Consider the following 16,470-nt stretch of genomic DNA (forward strand, 5'->3'; position numbering starts at 1 on the left):
ATCATCTTACTTGGGACTAAAACTAGTTCATTTCATTCCAGGGAGGGAACCTCTCTCGCATCGCAATTTAAATTAAGAGTTTTGGGGAGTTTATTTTCCCCATCAACTGAAGTACGAAATCAACATTTTAAAAAACGTAATTGAAACTAAACATTTACTCTTTCCGTATTCTAAAACGAATAGCTTCCTCCCCCATCTAAAGACAGACACCAAAAACCAATGCATTTGTCTAAAAAGGTGAGATGCCACAGCACTCATTACAAAACAGGCTTTTGCCAAGCAGTTTTGTTGATGTATAACTGCATTTCCACTAACATAAAAAAAGCCCGTAGGCTTTGGGGTGCAGCAAACCCCTCAGCCTAGTAAAAAGAAGATGCAGAGCAATCACCTCTCGTTTCTGCAATACTTGACACAGACCTGCCATTCACCTCTCGCCTGCCCTGCATTATCCCGCTTGGAGGTAAACACCTTTTCTAAGCAACTGCCTTTTCCCCAGCAGCATCTTCCATAATGAGCGAGAAAACCCAAACTTCCTCTGAAACCGCCCAAACCTCTGGGCTGGCCACGGTTTTCCTTTTCCACCGACCCTGTTGTTTCCCTGCGCAGACACCACCTGGCACGAGGAGCGGAGGATTTCTGCCTTGCCAGGCAGCAAAGAAACCTTCCCTGAGTTTTACTCGCCAAGTAACCAGGTGCGTTGCAGCAGACACGCACCAAGCACCAGAACTCGCCAGAAACCCTCGCGTTGGGCATAAGGAGATTCTGGCCCTCACCAAGAAAAAAACCCCAACCAAACCCAGGTTCTCCCGCAAAACACGAGAGTTCTTTATTTCAAATTTTTCCATCCTTACATATACAAACTCAGGGAAAGACAGCGATTTGCTTCCGAGGAGGACGTTTGACGTGTCCTGACGCCTCAGCCGGTTCTTTGCAAGTCAAGGGGACAAGCCAGAGCCCTCCGGGATGGGGAGCCTGCAGGAGTAGCACATGCCAGGCACCGGGACGTCATTATTTGGTATTTGACCTACGCTCATGGATTATTTCTGATCTCGGCCTAGCTCTAACAATATTTCTGTTGCAGAGAGGAGCTCCGAACTTTTGCGAGGGGTGGAAAAGCTCATTTTAAACCAAGCAGAAGCCGAGCTGGAGAGGCGCCGGCCTCTTACCGGCTGGCGGCGGGGTGAGAACCGGCCACTCGGACCCGCCTTGCGCGTTGCTGGAAGCGGAACGAGACGCCGGTACAGCAGGACCGCGGAGCCCCACCGGCGGCGGGAAACGGCCGCTCGCCCGGAGCGTCCCCGGGCGGAACAGCAGCGGGGATGGGCGGAGAGCGCCCAAGAGGAAGCTCCGCCCCCGCCCCGCCCCTCGCGGGCAGAGCGCAGGCAATACGGGCGGCGCAGGCGCGCCCGCCCCCGCCCCGCCCCCTCGCCTCCCCGCGCGGCCCCGCCCGCCCCTTCCCTCCGCGCAGGCGCGCACACACGCACGCACAGGCACGCGCGCACGCGAGCCCCGGCCGCCCCTCCCTCCCTCTCTCCCTCCCTCCCCCGCCCGGCCGTGACATCGCCGCCGCCCCGCTCGCCTCCGTCCTGCACCCCGCTGCGGGACACCTTCGTCGCGCCCGAACGCCGAGCAGGTCCTGGGGGTGTGTGGGGGGGTGTGTGTGGGGGGGCGGGGATTGCCCCGGCTCCGCGCACCGCGACTTTTTCCTTAGGTGAGCGATGAGGGGAGGGGGGGGGAGATCGGGGGTAGGCCCCGCCGCGGTGGCTGTGGGGAGGTTGGCCGTTTAACGGCCGCGGCGCGCGCGCGCCGGGCTGTGAGGCGGCGGGCGGGCGGGGGGGGGGGGAGGGTAGCGGCAGCGCGCCAAACGGCAGCGCCCCCGGGCCCGGCTTTGCCCTTCGCCGCCCGCCTCGCACTCGGCCGGGCCCGGGTGTTGGTTCCAGGCCCGGCTCCTCGCCCGGTGTGGCGAGGGGGCGTCCGGGCCGGGGAACGGGGTGGGGGGGGGAGCGGAGGGCGGGAGGTGGCTTTTGTTCGCCGTCACCTTGGCGGCGTGTGGCCTGCCGGCGATCGCTCTTCCGCCTCGCCCCGGGCGGCGGGGGGAGAAGCGGCCCCTCGCCCGCCGCCTGCGGGCGTACCGCCCCGGGCCCTGCGTGACTGGGTGCTGCGGCGTTCGGCCCCGCGCTCGCCTTCCCCGCTCGCCTGACGCGTTGCCTTCCAGGGGCCTCCAGAGGTGTCTGGGCTTCGGCGTGTGCGGGATGGCGGTTCCGCGGCCCCGTCTGTACTGTGGGAGCAAGCTTAGCTTCCCACCCTCGGCTCAGCGAGCCCTCCTTACGAATCGGTTCTGCGATGGCATCGCCGGCTGCAAGATCTATCCCGGTTCTGCAGACCTCGCCTTTCTCTGCTTCCTCTTTCCCCAATCACAACGCGAGCTTCTCGGTTTTTCACACGTAATATGGCTGAAGTTGTTGCGAGCACCTTTTATTCTGCAGATCTGGATGCCTTGGGTAGATCTTCTCCGAGCTTCTCTCGTTTGCCTTCTGAGCTGGATTCGGTGTGTTCTCCAGCTTTTGCTGCCCTTAACCTCAGAGGGCTAAAGTAGAGGTCATTGCAGTTCCGGTGTTGGTGTGCAGGAGCATCCCCACGGCAAAGCTTTTTAAATCCCTCGGTTAGTTGGCTGACCCTGGATCTTCAGCTTGGTGCCAAGCACCACTGCACGAAAGAGCTAACACAGTAGCGAGTGAGGGAATACGAGATTATTGCTTGATTTCAACCATAATGACTTAGTCAGTCATGTAGGGTTTTTTTATTGTGGCCTTCCATGTTGGTTTGGCAGTTCCCGAGCTCTCTATGTTCTAGGCATTTCAAGTTCAGCGTGCAAGTGTTCTGCTTTGCTACAGAAAAAAGCGTAAAGATACCCATGGTATTTTTCAACTGTTGAGAAATAGGGTAAGTTTTATTTTGGTCCTTGCTCGGTTTTTGTGCAGGTAGGCTACTTGTACACAACCTGTATGTTTAAAGCCAACACGCTATCCTTTGGTCTGTCATGGGTTGGTGGAGCATGAGGGGAAAGATACCCTCTCTTAGTAGGCGGTCATCTTCTGTGTAAAGCACTCTCTGCTGTCTCAGGTATTTCAGGGTGGTGGGTTTTTTGTTTGTTTTTTTTTTTTTCATTTCTCTTATGGACGCTTTTAATTAGGGAGTGGTAGCAGAATGAAGATCAGTGACCAGCTTAATAGAAATGACCACTCTGCAGCATAGGTTATGCCAACCTACTCCGTGCTATGTGGCAGACTTCACATGAAGTAATGTGGAGCACGAACTGCAATGTATACCCAAGTTCCTGAAGGTACTATAGCTGTATTACCGTAGCGCTGCGAGTGGGTATAGGCTTTGTCAGCTTGCATTCTGAGCCAAGAGGGTGTTGTTACTGACAAACTGGTATTGCCTTAGCTTCTGGAGTTAATTTATCATTAACGACACGTTCTATGTTCATCGTGATTGTAAGTATGCCTACAGGGCCATACCTACCCTAGGAAACCTTTTCCATTCTTAAGGATTCCTTCTTCTTGTGGACTCTGGTAGCTTGGGTGCAAAAGACATGATCTTGGTTTACCATTTGAAATGTCCTTGCAATGTTCTAGTTGGCAGATGTGGTCTCGGCCTGTGGAATTATGATCGGTATCATATGATTTTTTCATTAGCAGAGTAAAGTCTTCTCCGTGATAGCTAGCTTACACTGAAGAGAAAACAGAATGAGCTGACCATCCAGTCTACTTATCCACCGGTATCCTTATGAATAAAATGTTTTACTTTATGGAACTGAGATTTCAAATTATACATCTACTGTCACACTTAAAGAATATTTTACAGTGCTCAAAATAGGCTGAGGAAACACAGTATCTTAATGCACAGTGGTGAATTTGAGTCTTCCTTCTTGCTGTAGCAGTTGTGACACTGGATGTCATTTCTTCTGAGAGTATTTGACAAATGAAGAACTGCGTTGCAACTCAAGGAACATGTGAAAAGATTAATATGTCAGACTAATAGGTATATCTGATGAGATAGCAGAAGAAAGGCACTGAACCTGGCATTGGATGATGACACATGCAGCGAGAGAGATGCAGTGGCTTCCCCAGAAAGGGTGGTGCCATTGGCTATGGTTGCTGTTGTTATTGCTATTGAGGGGGGTGTTAGCTCTTTTGGATAGTGCAACTTAACTGCCCAGAAGATGGTCCCCTGTAGTAGTCATGTGCCTAAAATACAGGGTGCTATTAAGCTCCTCTCAAAAAAAAAAAACCCAACAAAAAAACCAAAACAAATCCCCCACCAACCGCCCCCCCCCCCCCAAAAAAAAAAGAAAAAAACACCACACAAAACAGCCCTGCAGGCCAGCTTGATTTGAAAGAACTACATGCTGTGTGTTGGGGCTCAGCCAATTCAAATTGTAGCGGATTAGGTAAAGGAGATCATAAAGTAAAGGGATTCTGGTAGATTATACAGGTTTGCTGGCCCTTACTGCAGAGGGAGGATGATCTGAGCGCTTACCTCGCAGGGCATGAAAGAGAGAAGGTGGTTTCAGTACTGAACTGGGTTGTTTGGGACTTTCGATGGCTCTTTCAGTAGTTTTTCGTTTCGGTTGATGCTTATTTTACTTTACCATGGAGTAACCACAAGCCGTTGCAGGGCTGTATTACAGATGCCCTGGCTTGTGCCAGCTGGAGTGTCAGTGGCCAGTTTTTTTAGCTTTATTCAAGGTGTGGCTGCTCACACAATGCGTTGCAGTAGTGGGATCTCAGAGTCACGCTTATGGTTTGCGGTAGCAGGCACACTCTTTCAGGCATTATCTGCTTGTCTGCAGTAGGAAACGCAGTTTAAAAGTGGTAATCTGGATTTAGGAGAAACCCGTCCAAGAATGTGAAAGCTGCTGTCCCCTTCCCTTCTGTTTTCCCTCAGCTCCTGTGGTGTGGGAAGCAGCACGATGTCCCTTGTGGCTTTGTTTTGTCTGCTTGCTTTGTGGGGAGCATCTTTCTGATTTGCAAGAACGTTTTGCACAATTTTATTTTCAGTTTAAGTGGTATATTCAAATCTGATCAGCGACTTGGACACAAGTTACAGACTTGCGGTTTTACGAACAAGCCACGCTGTTGCAGATTTCTGTAAAACTATAGCTCAATGTCTGTGTGCCTTTAGTCGTGGACGAATTCTTCTATGGAAGCGCTGTTCAGGGGATGAAATTTGCTTGTCAATAAAACAAAATATTTTACTTGCTCATAGTTTTTTAGTAAAACAAGTGGCGAGGCCTGCATCTCCCTCCCACAGCTTGAAAGTTTGTCTTAGTGGAGGTTACCTTCACGTTCAGACGATGCTTTGGTGAGCTCCTGTCACAACTCAGATCAGGTTTTGGTTGGGTTTGGGGGTTTTTTTGAGGTATAATTGGTGAAGTATCCAGGCAGCGTCACTGTCGTTGGTCTGTCTTGAAACAGGATGGAGGTGGCTTTGAACTACCTCTTTTGGCATGACCAAAGACTTCGTGCCAAATTTTATTTGCCGGATACCTCAATTTGGGCATGTCCGCCAGCATTCTGTAGCTCAGTCATCGCCTCAGTTAACTTAATGCCTTGCCACAGGTAACTAGTCACATGTCTTTTTTCTACAGGGTAAGAGTAATAATAATGAGATGACTTACCTATATTTTAGAAAACAAAGGCTTTTCTAGTGTAAGAGCTGCTTATTGAGCAAGATGCGTGCCACAATGTTTTGACTACTCAGTGCATAGTGGCCCTCAGTACTTCTTCAGAAACGAATTGCTGCTGCCCTTCTGTGAGAACTGATGGGTGATAGTTTGGGTGGCTTTTTTTGTTATGCAGATGAAGAAGTGACAAACACATTTTATAAATAAAATTTTACGTATAAAGATGATTACAGGCTGAATGAATCTGCACATTGTTAATGCAGTGTGGACTTGAGAAATTATCATAGCAGTTGGTTCCCAAGAACTTCAGTACAGTTGCCCTAACGTGAGCTACATCTCATCCTTTTAGCCCTTCACAGTTTCATCTCCTTGCAAAGGCTAACTTCTTCCTTTATTTGTCATGTCTCGTGTTTCTTATCCCGGGCCATGGAAAGGTGGTTTTTGCAGAGCTGAGGAAAGTCTGTAATAACCCTGTACCTGAATCTAACAGAATGTAGCTGGGAAGTTGTCGCAAAGTTAAATGAACGTTACTATTTATTTCAGCACTACTCTGCAGTTGCACTTGGTGTTCCTCTTCTGAGGAAAATATCCTTTCTGCTTTTGTTCATTTGCTTATCTTTGCATGCAAATAACAAATAGTTCCTTTCTGTGCTAACTCTCCCACTGTTTTTCTTTTCTTCAAAGAAGTGACCATGGAAATAACTCAAGATAGGAATTCGGTTGTTTGAGATCACGGTGACAAGCTTATCCAGGCCCACTTGTATGCGTAAGTTGTTGTTAGGAACTTGAGTCATGCCAGTTGAAGCTGCAACAAGAAGTATTGCATTGATGCGTGTGCATGTTCTTCCAGTTCTGGAGTCCGGCCCCTCCGGTAGGTGGCTCCAGGTCCCTTACCTCTGAGCTTTGTCTGGAAAAAAATGTTTCATTTTGTCCTCCAGCTTGCGAGTCTGTTACGAAATATATCGCGTGGCTGCCGGTTTTCCATGGTTCAAGAATGCACTGCAAATCCAGCGTGCCTTCCTGGTAGCACAGGAAACGGAAGTACTGAATAGGGTAGAAATTAAATCTTGTCGCTAAATCGTTATGTCAGCTTGACGTAGGGAGGATTACCTGTGGATGCGCAGCAGTTGCATGGGTGTTCGCGTTACGCTGTCTTTGTAGCTTACGGCTTTTTTCAGTGTGTGTGATGGAGGGGGGGTTCTTTAACAGTACGGTTGCACCGTAAAGAAACTAGCAGATAAACTTACTTGATTTCTGGTGTTTGCCATCTCAGTTTCAGTATTTAGTTTCTGGCTAGTATATACGTGAGTGCCTCGAGCAGTAAGTTCTCATTAAGATGCTTTCCCAGTGGCCGCTCAGGCTGATCTAAGAATGTGGCTCGTTTTATTCAAGGGAGAAGAGCGCTCAGATTCTTCTTCCTTAGCTGTTATTCCTTGGCTCTTGAGTACATGCCAATGAAAACTGGAAAAGTAGCTTTTACAGAGTATATGTATCTATGAGGCTTCCATTAGTGCCTGGTAAAACACGGAGATAACGTTCTTTGTAAGCTTGGACTATTTAAATTGTTGATGCCAATGCCTTGGGTTTTGACTTAAATTTCACTGGTGCCTTTACCTCCAAACCCCTCAGGCCCGCTAAGACTTGGGTCCTTGACTTTAAGGAGGTGCTATACTAATTGGGACACACGAAGATTTTAATCTTTTTAAAACTTGGTTTCATGGCACCCATGTTGATAGCAAGAAGTAGCTGCATTTTTATTTTACTGCCTTTTAATGACTTGGAAACCTGAACAGTTCACTGAGCCTCTGCTACCACTGTAGAGATCTCTGAAGAGATAATGAAAGGAAATAATACTGAGACAGGTGAAGAATTGTACTGAGACATCCTGTAAAATACTGTGATTCTGTGATATAAATCAATACTGCTGTCACTTGAAATATGGACAGAGGTGGATGGTACTCATCTCTCTGAGCATGTAAACCAACTTCCGTTTCAAGTCGTTAGGGAAGAATCGGCTGCATGCAGTCATTGCGTACTTGCCTTTCTCTCTCAGGTTTTCTGAAAGGTTTCGTCGGCCTTTCCTGAAATAGCACGGCTTCCAGTGACGAAAGTGTCTAGTGTGATACAGATCTGATGTAGTGTAATGACTTGTCACAGATTATTATGTTTTGTACCCAGAGGCATTTTCAGTTTTCCTTGTGGTATGCCAGCAATTTGTTAACATGTGTACTTTGTTTATTGCTGTATTCATAAGAATGTGTGGTGGCTGTGATCTGCTTTTTAATAGGTACTTTGGAAAAAAAAAATCTGTGATGAAGCTCCGTCCTTGTGTATTCTCCCAAGTGCTCGTGGTGAAGATCATATCACCAATTTTGTGTTCATCATCTGCTTGTGAGGCAGGGGAGCAAAAAAAAATAGTCTCACCTGTAGAAACTGAGCTCCTTGTTCTTTTAAGGTTGGTTTCTAAGTAAAATTCCCACACGTGTGCTGTTGCTGTAGTGTGATTCATGTTAGGAAGACTCCCAAGTTGCTCAGATTTTGTTTCTTTGGAGGTTCCCACTTTGAACATGCACAGGGCTCAAGCCTTTGGTGTCCCTTAGTATTCTTAACATTTGGTTTTGAGTCTGATTGTCAAAATGACTTCCCCTAGGGCTTCCCATCAGTCACAACTAACAGTGTGTTTCAGTGTCTTGGAAGGTCATAATAAAAATCCTGGATAATCCTAAAATAAGTTTTCTGACGTCTTATATCCAAGTTCAAAACTTGTATTTCGGGCTTTGGCTGCTGCCTTGCCCACAAGTTTTTAAGACTGTTGCTTCAAGCGAGTTTCCTGGCTAACTGTATTTGGGAACAGTTCTTGGTATTGTCTTGTGGCTTGGGTTGCTGCGTTGGGATTATTTTGACAGTCCGTTAAGTGTGAACTATTTGAGCTAAGTACTTGGGCTTTTTTTCTTCGGAGTTCGTTTTTGATGCAGGATCTGACACGTGTGTGGCACTGTTCCTGTGTACTTTCTACCTTTATTACAGGCCCTTCTTGAGCTGAGGTTAATCTCTCAATTTCACCTCATGGGCTTTATGTCCTGTCCAGCTGTAATTGCGAATAGCCCTTCGCATTGGCTCCTGGCTTGGATTAACGGGTTGAGGTTATGTTGGTAAGAAAACAAACGTCTTATTCTAGGATTATCTCCCAAGTTGGCAACTTGGGGTTTTGAGTTGGTCGTCTTTGCCTGCTGCCTTGCCTACACATTCGTTTTTTGAGAGAGTAAGTAGATCAAGCTTTCTTTAGGGAACTGGAGGGAATCTCATGATTGCAGATGCTGGTATTCATGAGCAAGTTCAGCCTTCCTGACATGAGCTGGAAAAAGCAACGTTGGGTGCTGGCAAGCCATCAGAAAGACTTCCAGAGTGCTGAACATCATTTTATGATGCAGATGATCTGTGAGACAGTATGGATGGTTAGGAGCATGGCAAGTAAAACTTAAGAACCATTCGAGGCAGGGGGGAAGTGGGGGAATTATAGGTTGGCCGCCTTCTCCTTGATCCCTGGGAAGGCTTGTAAAGCCAGTCCTCCTGGGAGCTGTGTTCATATCCATGAAGGACAAGAAGGTGTTTGGAACAGCCGGCGTGGATTTACCAAGGGCAGGTTATGACTGACCAACTAGCTTGCCTTCGGCAATGGCACGAATGGGTCAGTGGGTGAGCAAATTGCAATAGATGTGGTTTACCTTGATTTCAGTAAGGCATTGGTTTTCTGTACTATTCTTGGAGACAAACTGGACAGATAGCATATGAGGTGGGTGGGAAACTGTCTGGACAGCCAGCATCAGGAGGTTGTGGTGAGCAATTCTAAGTCCAGCTGGTAGCTGGCTGCTTGCGAAGTTTCTCTAGGGGCAGTGCTGGGGCTGATGGTGTTTAACACCTTTCCCCTGACCTGGCTGATGGGCTAAAGTGTTCTGCACCAAGTTTCTGGAGGGATAGGCTGGAGAAATGGGCTGACAGGAACATCACGGAGTTCAATAAAGGCAAATTACCAAGTTCTGCATGTGCATGGAAAAACTGCATGCAAAAGTAAAGGCTGGGAAACACCTGGATACCAAGCAGCTTTGCACAAACAGACCTTAGCGTCCTCGCAGAAAAGTTGAACTTGAGTCAGCAGCGTACCTTTGCGGTGATGAAGGGCGGTTGCGTTCTGGGCTGCATAAGCAGGAGTGTAGTGAGCAGAAGTGATGCTTCCTTTCCATTTGGACTCTTGTGACACCCAGACCCAGAGTATTGCTCCCAGTTTTAACTCCTCAGTACAGGAAAGAAACCAACATGCTGAAATGGGTCTGGTGTAGGGTCACCAGGATCGTTAGAGGATTGGAGTGCCCAGAGAGAGGAGACTTTGAGAAGGCTGGGCTTGTTCAGCCTGGAGAACTCCAGGAAGCCTGGAGACCCAAGTCGGGGGATGAACTGTTGCTGCTACCTTCAACTACCGGGTGGGAGGGTGTGGATCCATATTTCTCCAAGATGCGCCACGTTGAATTGAGAGCTGACAGACACAAATTGCAAATGGGAGTTCTGTTTACATGTTAGCAAATAACCTTATTCAGAACTTGTTTTAATGAGCAATGTGTTAGAAACTGGTCATAGTTTGTGCCCAGGTTTGAACCAGGTGACCCCCAGAAGTCCTTTCCAACCTAAATTATTCTATAACAAACGTGAAATGCAGTTAGGTTGGACAAGAAGTACCTAAGGCTTTGGTCATCTCTGAGGCGTAAAGGTTTCCCTTCCCAGCCTTCAGGGAATGCGAATCCAGCCACGTAATTACTTCAGAATATTGGTGCTACCGTCTTTGTGTTACAGGTGTGACAGTAGCCTTTTGAAGCGGATGTGCTTTGAGATAAAGGAATGTTACCGGCTGACTTAAGAAAGTGTATTCCTGTTTGTTTTGCAGTGCTGTTTAACTTGGATTTTTAATTGTTTGTCAGTTTATTGCCAAAGGGTTAAATAAATGGGGCTACACATTTTTAACAGGGTTTTTGGTTGGTTGGTTGGGATTTTTTGTTGTTTTGTTTTTTAAAGCACCTGTTCTGTAAGGGACTTTGTTTCTACACATGAATTGACTGAAATCTTTTTATTTACTCAAAGGAGGTGGGGGAGGGTGTCCTGAATTAGTGGATTAGTTCTGTGTGAATTAAGTTCCTGTTCACATAATTGTTTCCATTCTAATATCATTGTGCTTATCCCCTTTATGGGGAAGTTGTGATATATAGGGCTGTCTTCAAACTAACGTGAATATTTTTAATTACAGCATTTGACACTGTGTACCAAAGAAATGGTGATGGAGAAGCCAAGTCCCCTGCTCGTAGGGCGGGAGTTCGTGAGACAGTACTACACTCTGCTAAATAAAGCTCCTGACTTCTTGCACAGGTAACGCTTTCACACACAAAGTGACTAATGTTTTTGAACAAAAGTGTGTCCTGTTCATAATAAATCAGATAAACATTAATTTCTGAGTACAGGAGGAAATGGACCTGGCTAACTTTTGGGCTCTTGGAAAACTATTTAATCTTACTGAAGACTCCTTAGGCACTGGAACCAAGTCTGATCGTATGGATGTATGGCATGTTATCACGGTATTTCCTGTGCAGAAAAATGAGCTGCTTCTCAGCTGATAAAATGGCAATGTGTACGTATTCCGGAAATACTTTTCTAAAAAGACAGAAAAGAAAAGGAAATAAAATGGCAGAGAAGCACTTGCATTTAGTACTCAAGACAAGCATGCTAATTATTTCAGGTTACTATATTTTGCATTGCCTCTGAGAAGTTTTTATCCAGATTATGATTGGAGATTTAAGTATAAATGTCATAGCCTGGACAAGATAGGTGGGAAATACAGTAGTTTTTTTTTTTTACTTGTGCCCACTATTTAAGTGGTACTCTGACTGTGTTTCTTCCCTTTTTTTGTATTTTCTTCCTTCTTTTTCTGGTTTTGATTGGCTACATAGAGCTTGTTGCTTAAGATTTTGCATTTCCACGTTTGGACTTAGAGCAGCATGGACTTGTAATAAATAAAGGTGAACGTAGCTTTGCCAGACTATAAAAAGAAAAAAAGCAGTCACTGCTTGGGTTGGTCTTGTCTCAGAACTTGACATAATGTTGACGCTGAAAAATTGGACTGTTTGAGCACAAGTTAGAGCTCTTAGGTGGCTTACTTAAGAATTTGGTCTTTTGAATAATGCCTCTTTTCAACTATAGCTTTGAGGTAGGGAAAATGAATGGTATTTTTACTTAAATTACTGAACTGTGGTGGAGCCATGTTGTTTTCTGTGTTTAAATCTATTTTTAAGGTGTCTGAGCAATGTATTCCAGGCTTTCCTAGTCTATCTTTAGTAATCTAACAGAAATTAACAGCAGGACTTCTAGCAATTGCAGAATTTTTCCTCACCCTCAAAACTTCAACAAATGAGTCAGATCAACAGCTGGACGAGTATGTCCATGTAACATATCGATACCTGATATAGAGACAGCGCTCTCTGACCCCAGAACTGTGTTCTTTATGTGCGTATCACACCTGGGTGTTTTCCTCAGGAGGCCTGGGAAAGGACCTCTTGATTTGGACATAGCTTTGGAGGCACCTCTTAGGCAAGTCTGTCAGCAGTTAGCATCTGGTCAATATCTATAACTATTGATTGCCCGTAAAGGTCAGGCAGTTGAAATTCTTTTAAGAGACTTAGAAAGGGTGTGACTGTACCAGTTTTTCAAGGCAAGAATTACGTTGTGAGCAAATGATGCAGTGGAAATCCTGATATCGGAACAGCAGCGTCATTTTTGAATGACAGAAGAGCTCAGGTTAGTAAGACAAGTTTCTTGTCCAGTGTGCTGTCATTTTGCTCGGAAACCCAGAAATTGTTTGCATAAAGAGACAGATGTAAGGGATGATTAGGCCACGCTTCACAGCTTAATACCAAAGGCAGAGGGAGAACTGTATCGGTTCTACAGTGAGATTGCCTTTTCCTTCTGCAACATTTATTTTCAATGGCAGTTAAACTGTGTATGGGGGTAAATCACCCATGCCTCAAACTCAGTGTTGAAAATAGTCTTTGATTTTGCTCATAAGAGCGTTTACCTGTAATGATAGTGACTGTACCTTTGGCAGGATTTGGGGGGGGGGGGTATGGGGTGTGTGTTTAAGCAAGAATACTGTCGGTATGTTTTTCTTCCCTAACTGCTTCAGTCAAGGAAGAGCAGCCAGCTGTTCCAGGTTTGCCATCCCTCCTGCTTTCCCTTAGTATGGCAACATTACTTCCATTGCATCAGTATTAACACATGCTATGGGAGCATTATGGAGCTGGTGTTCCTGGGACATATGGGTTCCAGATTGGGGTGATATGAAATTGGCAGAAGTGTACGTCTGAGGAAAAATGGTGTCTGCGGAGACATTTAGCCTGTTGAAGACAACTTTGGTGCTTTATAGGAGGTACTAGATATTATTCCCACACCTTTAAATCTCAAGCTTTACTCAAAGAACTCTGAAATGCAGCTTTCCAAATTATGCTCTATGCATGGTATGTTGAGTGGGAATGGGGAATTTTCCGTAGAGTTAACCTTCTTGCAGGAACTGTGTTTTCATCAAAGGTTCTAGTCCAAAAACTTCAGAGAATTTTTCTTCGTCTATGAAGTGGAGGGGCTGTCGATGACCGGTTGGTTAACTGTCTCCTGGAATGGCCCTGCTGAGGCCAGGGGAGCTGGGTAGACGCTCACGAGGCAAGCTCGCCTGGTGCAGGTGATACTCTGTGCTCATGAATATTCTCTGTCCACTTGAAAGGTGGCACGTGCATCACTAACAATAGCATCTGTGAAATTTCTCTTAAATACCTCTGCACAGAAGTGTCCTGGAGGTTTTGATATGGTTTGGTTGAATCATAGCTGATTCTTGAGCTGCTTGTGTGAAATGTCTTCTAGCCAGTTTTAATCTCTGCCACTGCTGTCCCTTTTTTTGGGCTGCAGAGGTAGCTGCTTTTTTCTAGTCAGGCTCAGATATGGAGGACATTTGCCTCTCTGTTCTTTGGCCCCACCTTGTTTATGAGTGATATTCTTCTAAGAGGACGTCTTATCTTCCCTCTTTCTCTTGCTGTTAGTCTGAACAATGGCTGGCTCACTGCCACAGAAGGATTTTGGTTTTCAGGGCTTCCCGATGCTCAGTGTGCTCCTTCTCGCAGCGATAAGGGAGTCAGGACAGCAAGTGTTAAAGTTATTTGTTTATCCTACTAAAAGTTTGAGAAGAGCACCAAGTATCCTATCGCTAGTCATTATCCAAAGCTTATCCAGAGGTTACGGGTAAGCAGAGATCAGTTTCCCTCTAAATGGATGTTACTCCGTGTAGTTTGCATGCCTGTTGTACTTTAGGTGAATTTATATGGCTTTACTGGCCCCTTAACTGAAAATCTGTAGTTACATGTAACTGGAGACTTAACATTTACTCCTTTCCTGATCCGCAGTGCCCACTTGTTAGGTCTTCTGCCTACCAAAGAGTTCGAACAGTTCCTTAAAGGCAAGCTCAAACTCTTAGTCCCCCTGTGAAAGCACTTAGTAAGATATGCTGACTCTCAGAGGGCTTACTTTGGAATTTAGAGAGTGAAAAAATGTTTTCCTATCTGCTTGTGCACTGCTTCAGCAGAACTTCTGGTTTTCCTTGCTGTTACCAAGTGCTGGACCACGCTCAAAAACATGGTTATGCAGTTGGTAGCAAAGAACACAATCTAATATTTCCCAGACTTTTTTCTGGACATAGTCAAGAGAGTTAAAATCTTGGGCTGGTGTTTTCGGGAAAGTAGAACTGGAAAGAGTTTCTAGGTTTAGTGGGATAAACCAAGAAATGGCAACTGTGGAAGTTCTAGTGTTTAATTCTGAATCTTAACACTGACCCTCTGCATTGGCTTGTTTAACCAGAGGGAAATGTTCTGTACCCCTGCTAATCTGTGTGACAGCGAGTTCACAGAAGTACTTAATGAGAATTATATTTCATATATACAGTACAAGAGTGGATAATAATGGTATCTTGTAGAGGTAGGACAAATGTTAGCATTCATACCCCATGGAAGGTGTGATATGATGGTTTTGTCTGTTCTATTAATTTAAACGTATGGAAAATATTAAGCATTTGTCACACGCTTTATAAGCTGGCAGTAAATATCCAAAACAAAACTTAGAATATTTTAGGCTCAAAATTTGGAAGTGAAATGGAAGTACAAAAAGATCTCTGAAATGTAAGAAAAATATTGGAAGCCAGTGTACGTATATTACGTATAGAAAATATGGGCTTTTGAAATCCAGTCCAGAAGCTAGGCCAAGAAAGGGTCTCAGGGTTTGTTTTTCCTGGAGTGGTGCAGTGGTTTGTGCTGCTTGCAAGACCAAAACCACAACTGCTACTTGTTGGGTAGCATAAATATGGAATATTAGTTTTATGTCGAGTTATACAGTGGAGACTGGTATAAGTGGTGATACAGTTATTGTACACAGTGATGCAATTAATGCAAATAAAATACTGTTCACTGTCTAACTGTAAGAAGCATAGAGAGAGTGCTGGTTTTGGGCTACATCTAGTACTGAATTTATACCCCGGTGTGGCAGCAGTAAGATGCAGTTTTGTTTGGCCTTCTTTCATTTGCTGGTGTTTTACACTTGATTTCAGATAGCATTTATTCTGGGGGCTTTGTGTTCACCTGTGGTGTTTGAGAGGAACGTGGTCTTTTCTAATAATTTTGGAGTTTTGTAATGAGCTCTTTGGCCATTGCTTTCAAGAAAGCTGAAGTGCGAAATAACAGCCACGTAGAGCAGAGAGATGGGATAGGTGGGGAGGTGGGTTGGCTGGTCAGACAAGTCTGAATCCGAGGCAGAACCCCTCACTGCTGCCCGAAGCTTTGAAGAGAACAGGGATTCAGAGGAGAGGCAGGCGGGTTGTTCCTCCCTAGGCTAACGCCTTGGCTGGGTAGCGCGGCTTTAACGTGGGCAGATGATTTTGAAGTGAAGGGTTGAGGTTGATTTAGGAGCTTGCTACATATCTTGGGCAAACTGGAATACCATGACAACAATAATGTTTGTTCCTGTATTCTTGGAGCCTCGCAAGTGGAAAATATGTCTTGAATTGCTGTTTGTGCTGAAATTCCTGATGCATTTAGCTCCACAACTTATGGCTAAAATATTTGTTGGATTTGGTTCTTATGCTTTCGCTGCTATGACCTTTACATCTCTTTACTTGCAGGTTTTATGGCAGGAATTCTTCTTATGTCCATGGAGGACTGGATGCCAGTGGGAAACCGCAGGAAGCAGTGTATGGTCAAGCTGTGCGTATCCAAATCAGTCCTGTAGTCCTCATTAATGTTCAGAACTTAGTTGTATAAATCAGTCTTTTTTGTTTGCCAATTACTTTGATTTTCTTATCTGGTAAATAATGTATTGTGATACTGCCTCCTGTTCAGAGACAGATAGGAATTTGTTGGATTGAATTTTTTTGTTTGATTGTTCCTGCTTTTATTGTGGGTTGTGTTTGGTTCATCGGCTTTGCATCTGGACTGCAGAAAATATATTTAGGATGGGAAACAAAATCAAGAGGACCTGTTAGACTTGTGCTATTGATGTATCATATTTCAGTAAGAAGTGGTTCCTTAGGAAGGGGACTTTGGTCATTGCCAGTTGCATGGAGTTGTGTATGTTACCAAATTCCTCTGTGAGTGGAGTTTCCAGAATAATGTCTGTCACCTAGGGGCATGTTCATGTGGTAGCCACATCTTTGAGCA

General features: G+C 45.4%; 1 protein-coding gene across 2 annotated transcripts in view; it reads left to right on the forward strand.

Annotated features, from left to right (window-relative positions):
• The first annotated feature begins 1,501 nt into the window (after window positions 1–1,501).
• G3BP2 (G3BP stress granule assembly factor 2) overlaps window positions 1,502–16,470 on the forward strand; it is a 32,165-nt gene continuing 17,196 nt past the window's right edge. For both annotated transcript variants that reach the window (XM_069778799.1, XM_069778808.1), the window contains exons 1-3: window positions 1,502–1,633; window positions 10,983–11,101; window positions 15,936–16,017. In XM_069778799.1, coding sequence (XP_069634900.1) covers window positions 11,007–11,101; window positions 15,936–16,017 — 177 coding nt within the window. In that variant the 5' untranslated portion in view covers window positions 1,502–1,633; window positions 10,983–11,006. The remainder of the gene's footprint in view (window positions 1,634–10,982; window positions 11,102–15,935; window positions 16,018–16,470) is intronic.

Source organism: Haliaeetus albicilla, chromosome 1, assembly GCF_947461875.1.
Source record: "Haliaeetus albicilla chromosome 1, bHalAlb1.1, whole genome shotgun sequence".
NCBI lineage: Eukaryota > Metazoa > Chordata > Aves > Accipitriformes > Accipitridae > Haliaeetus > Haliaeetus albicilla.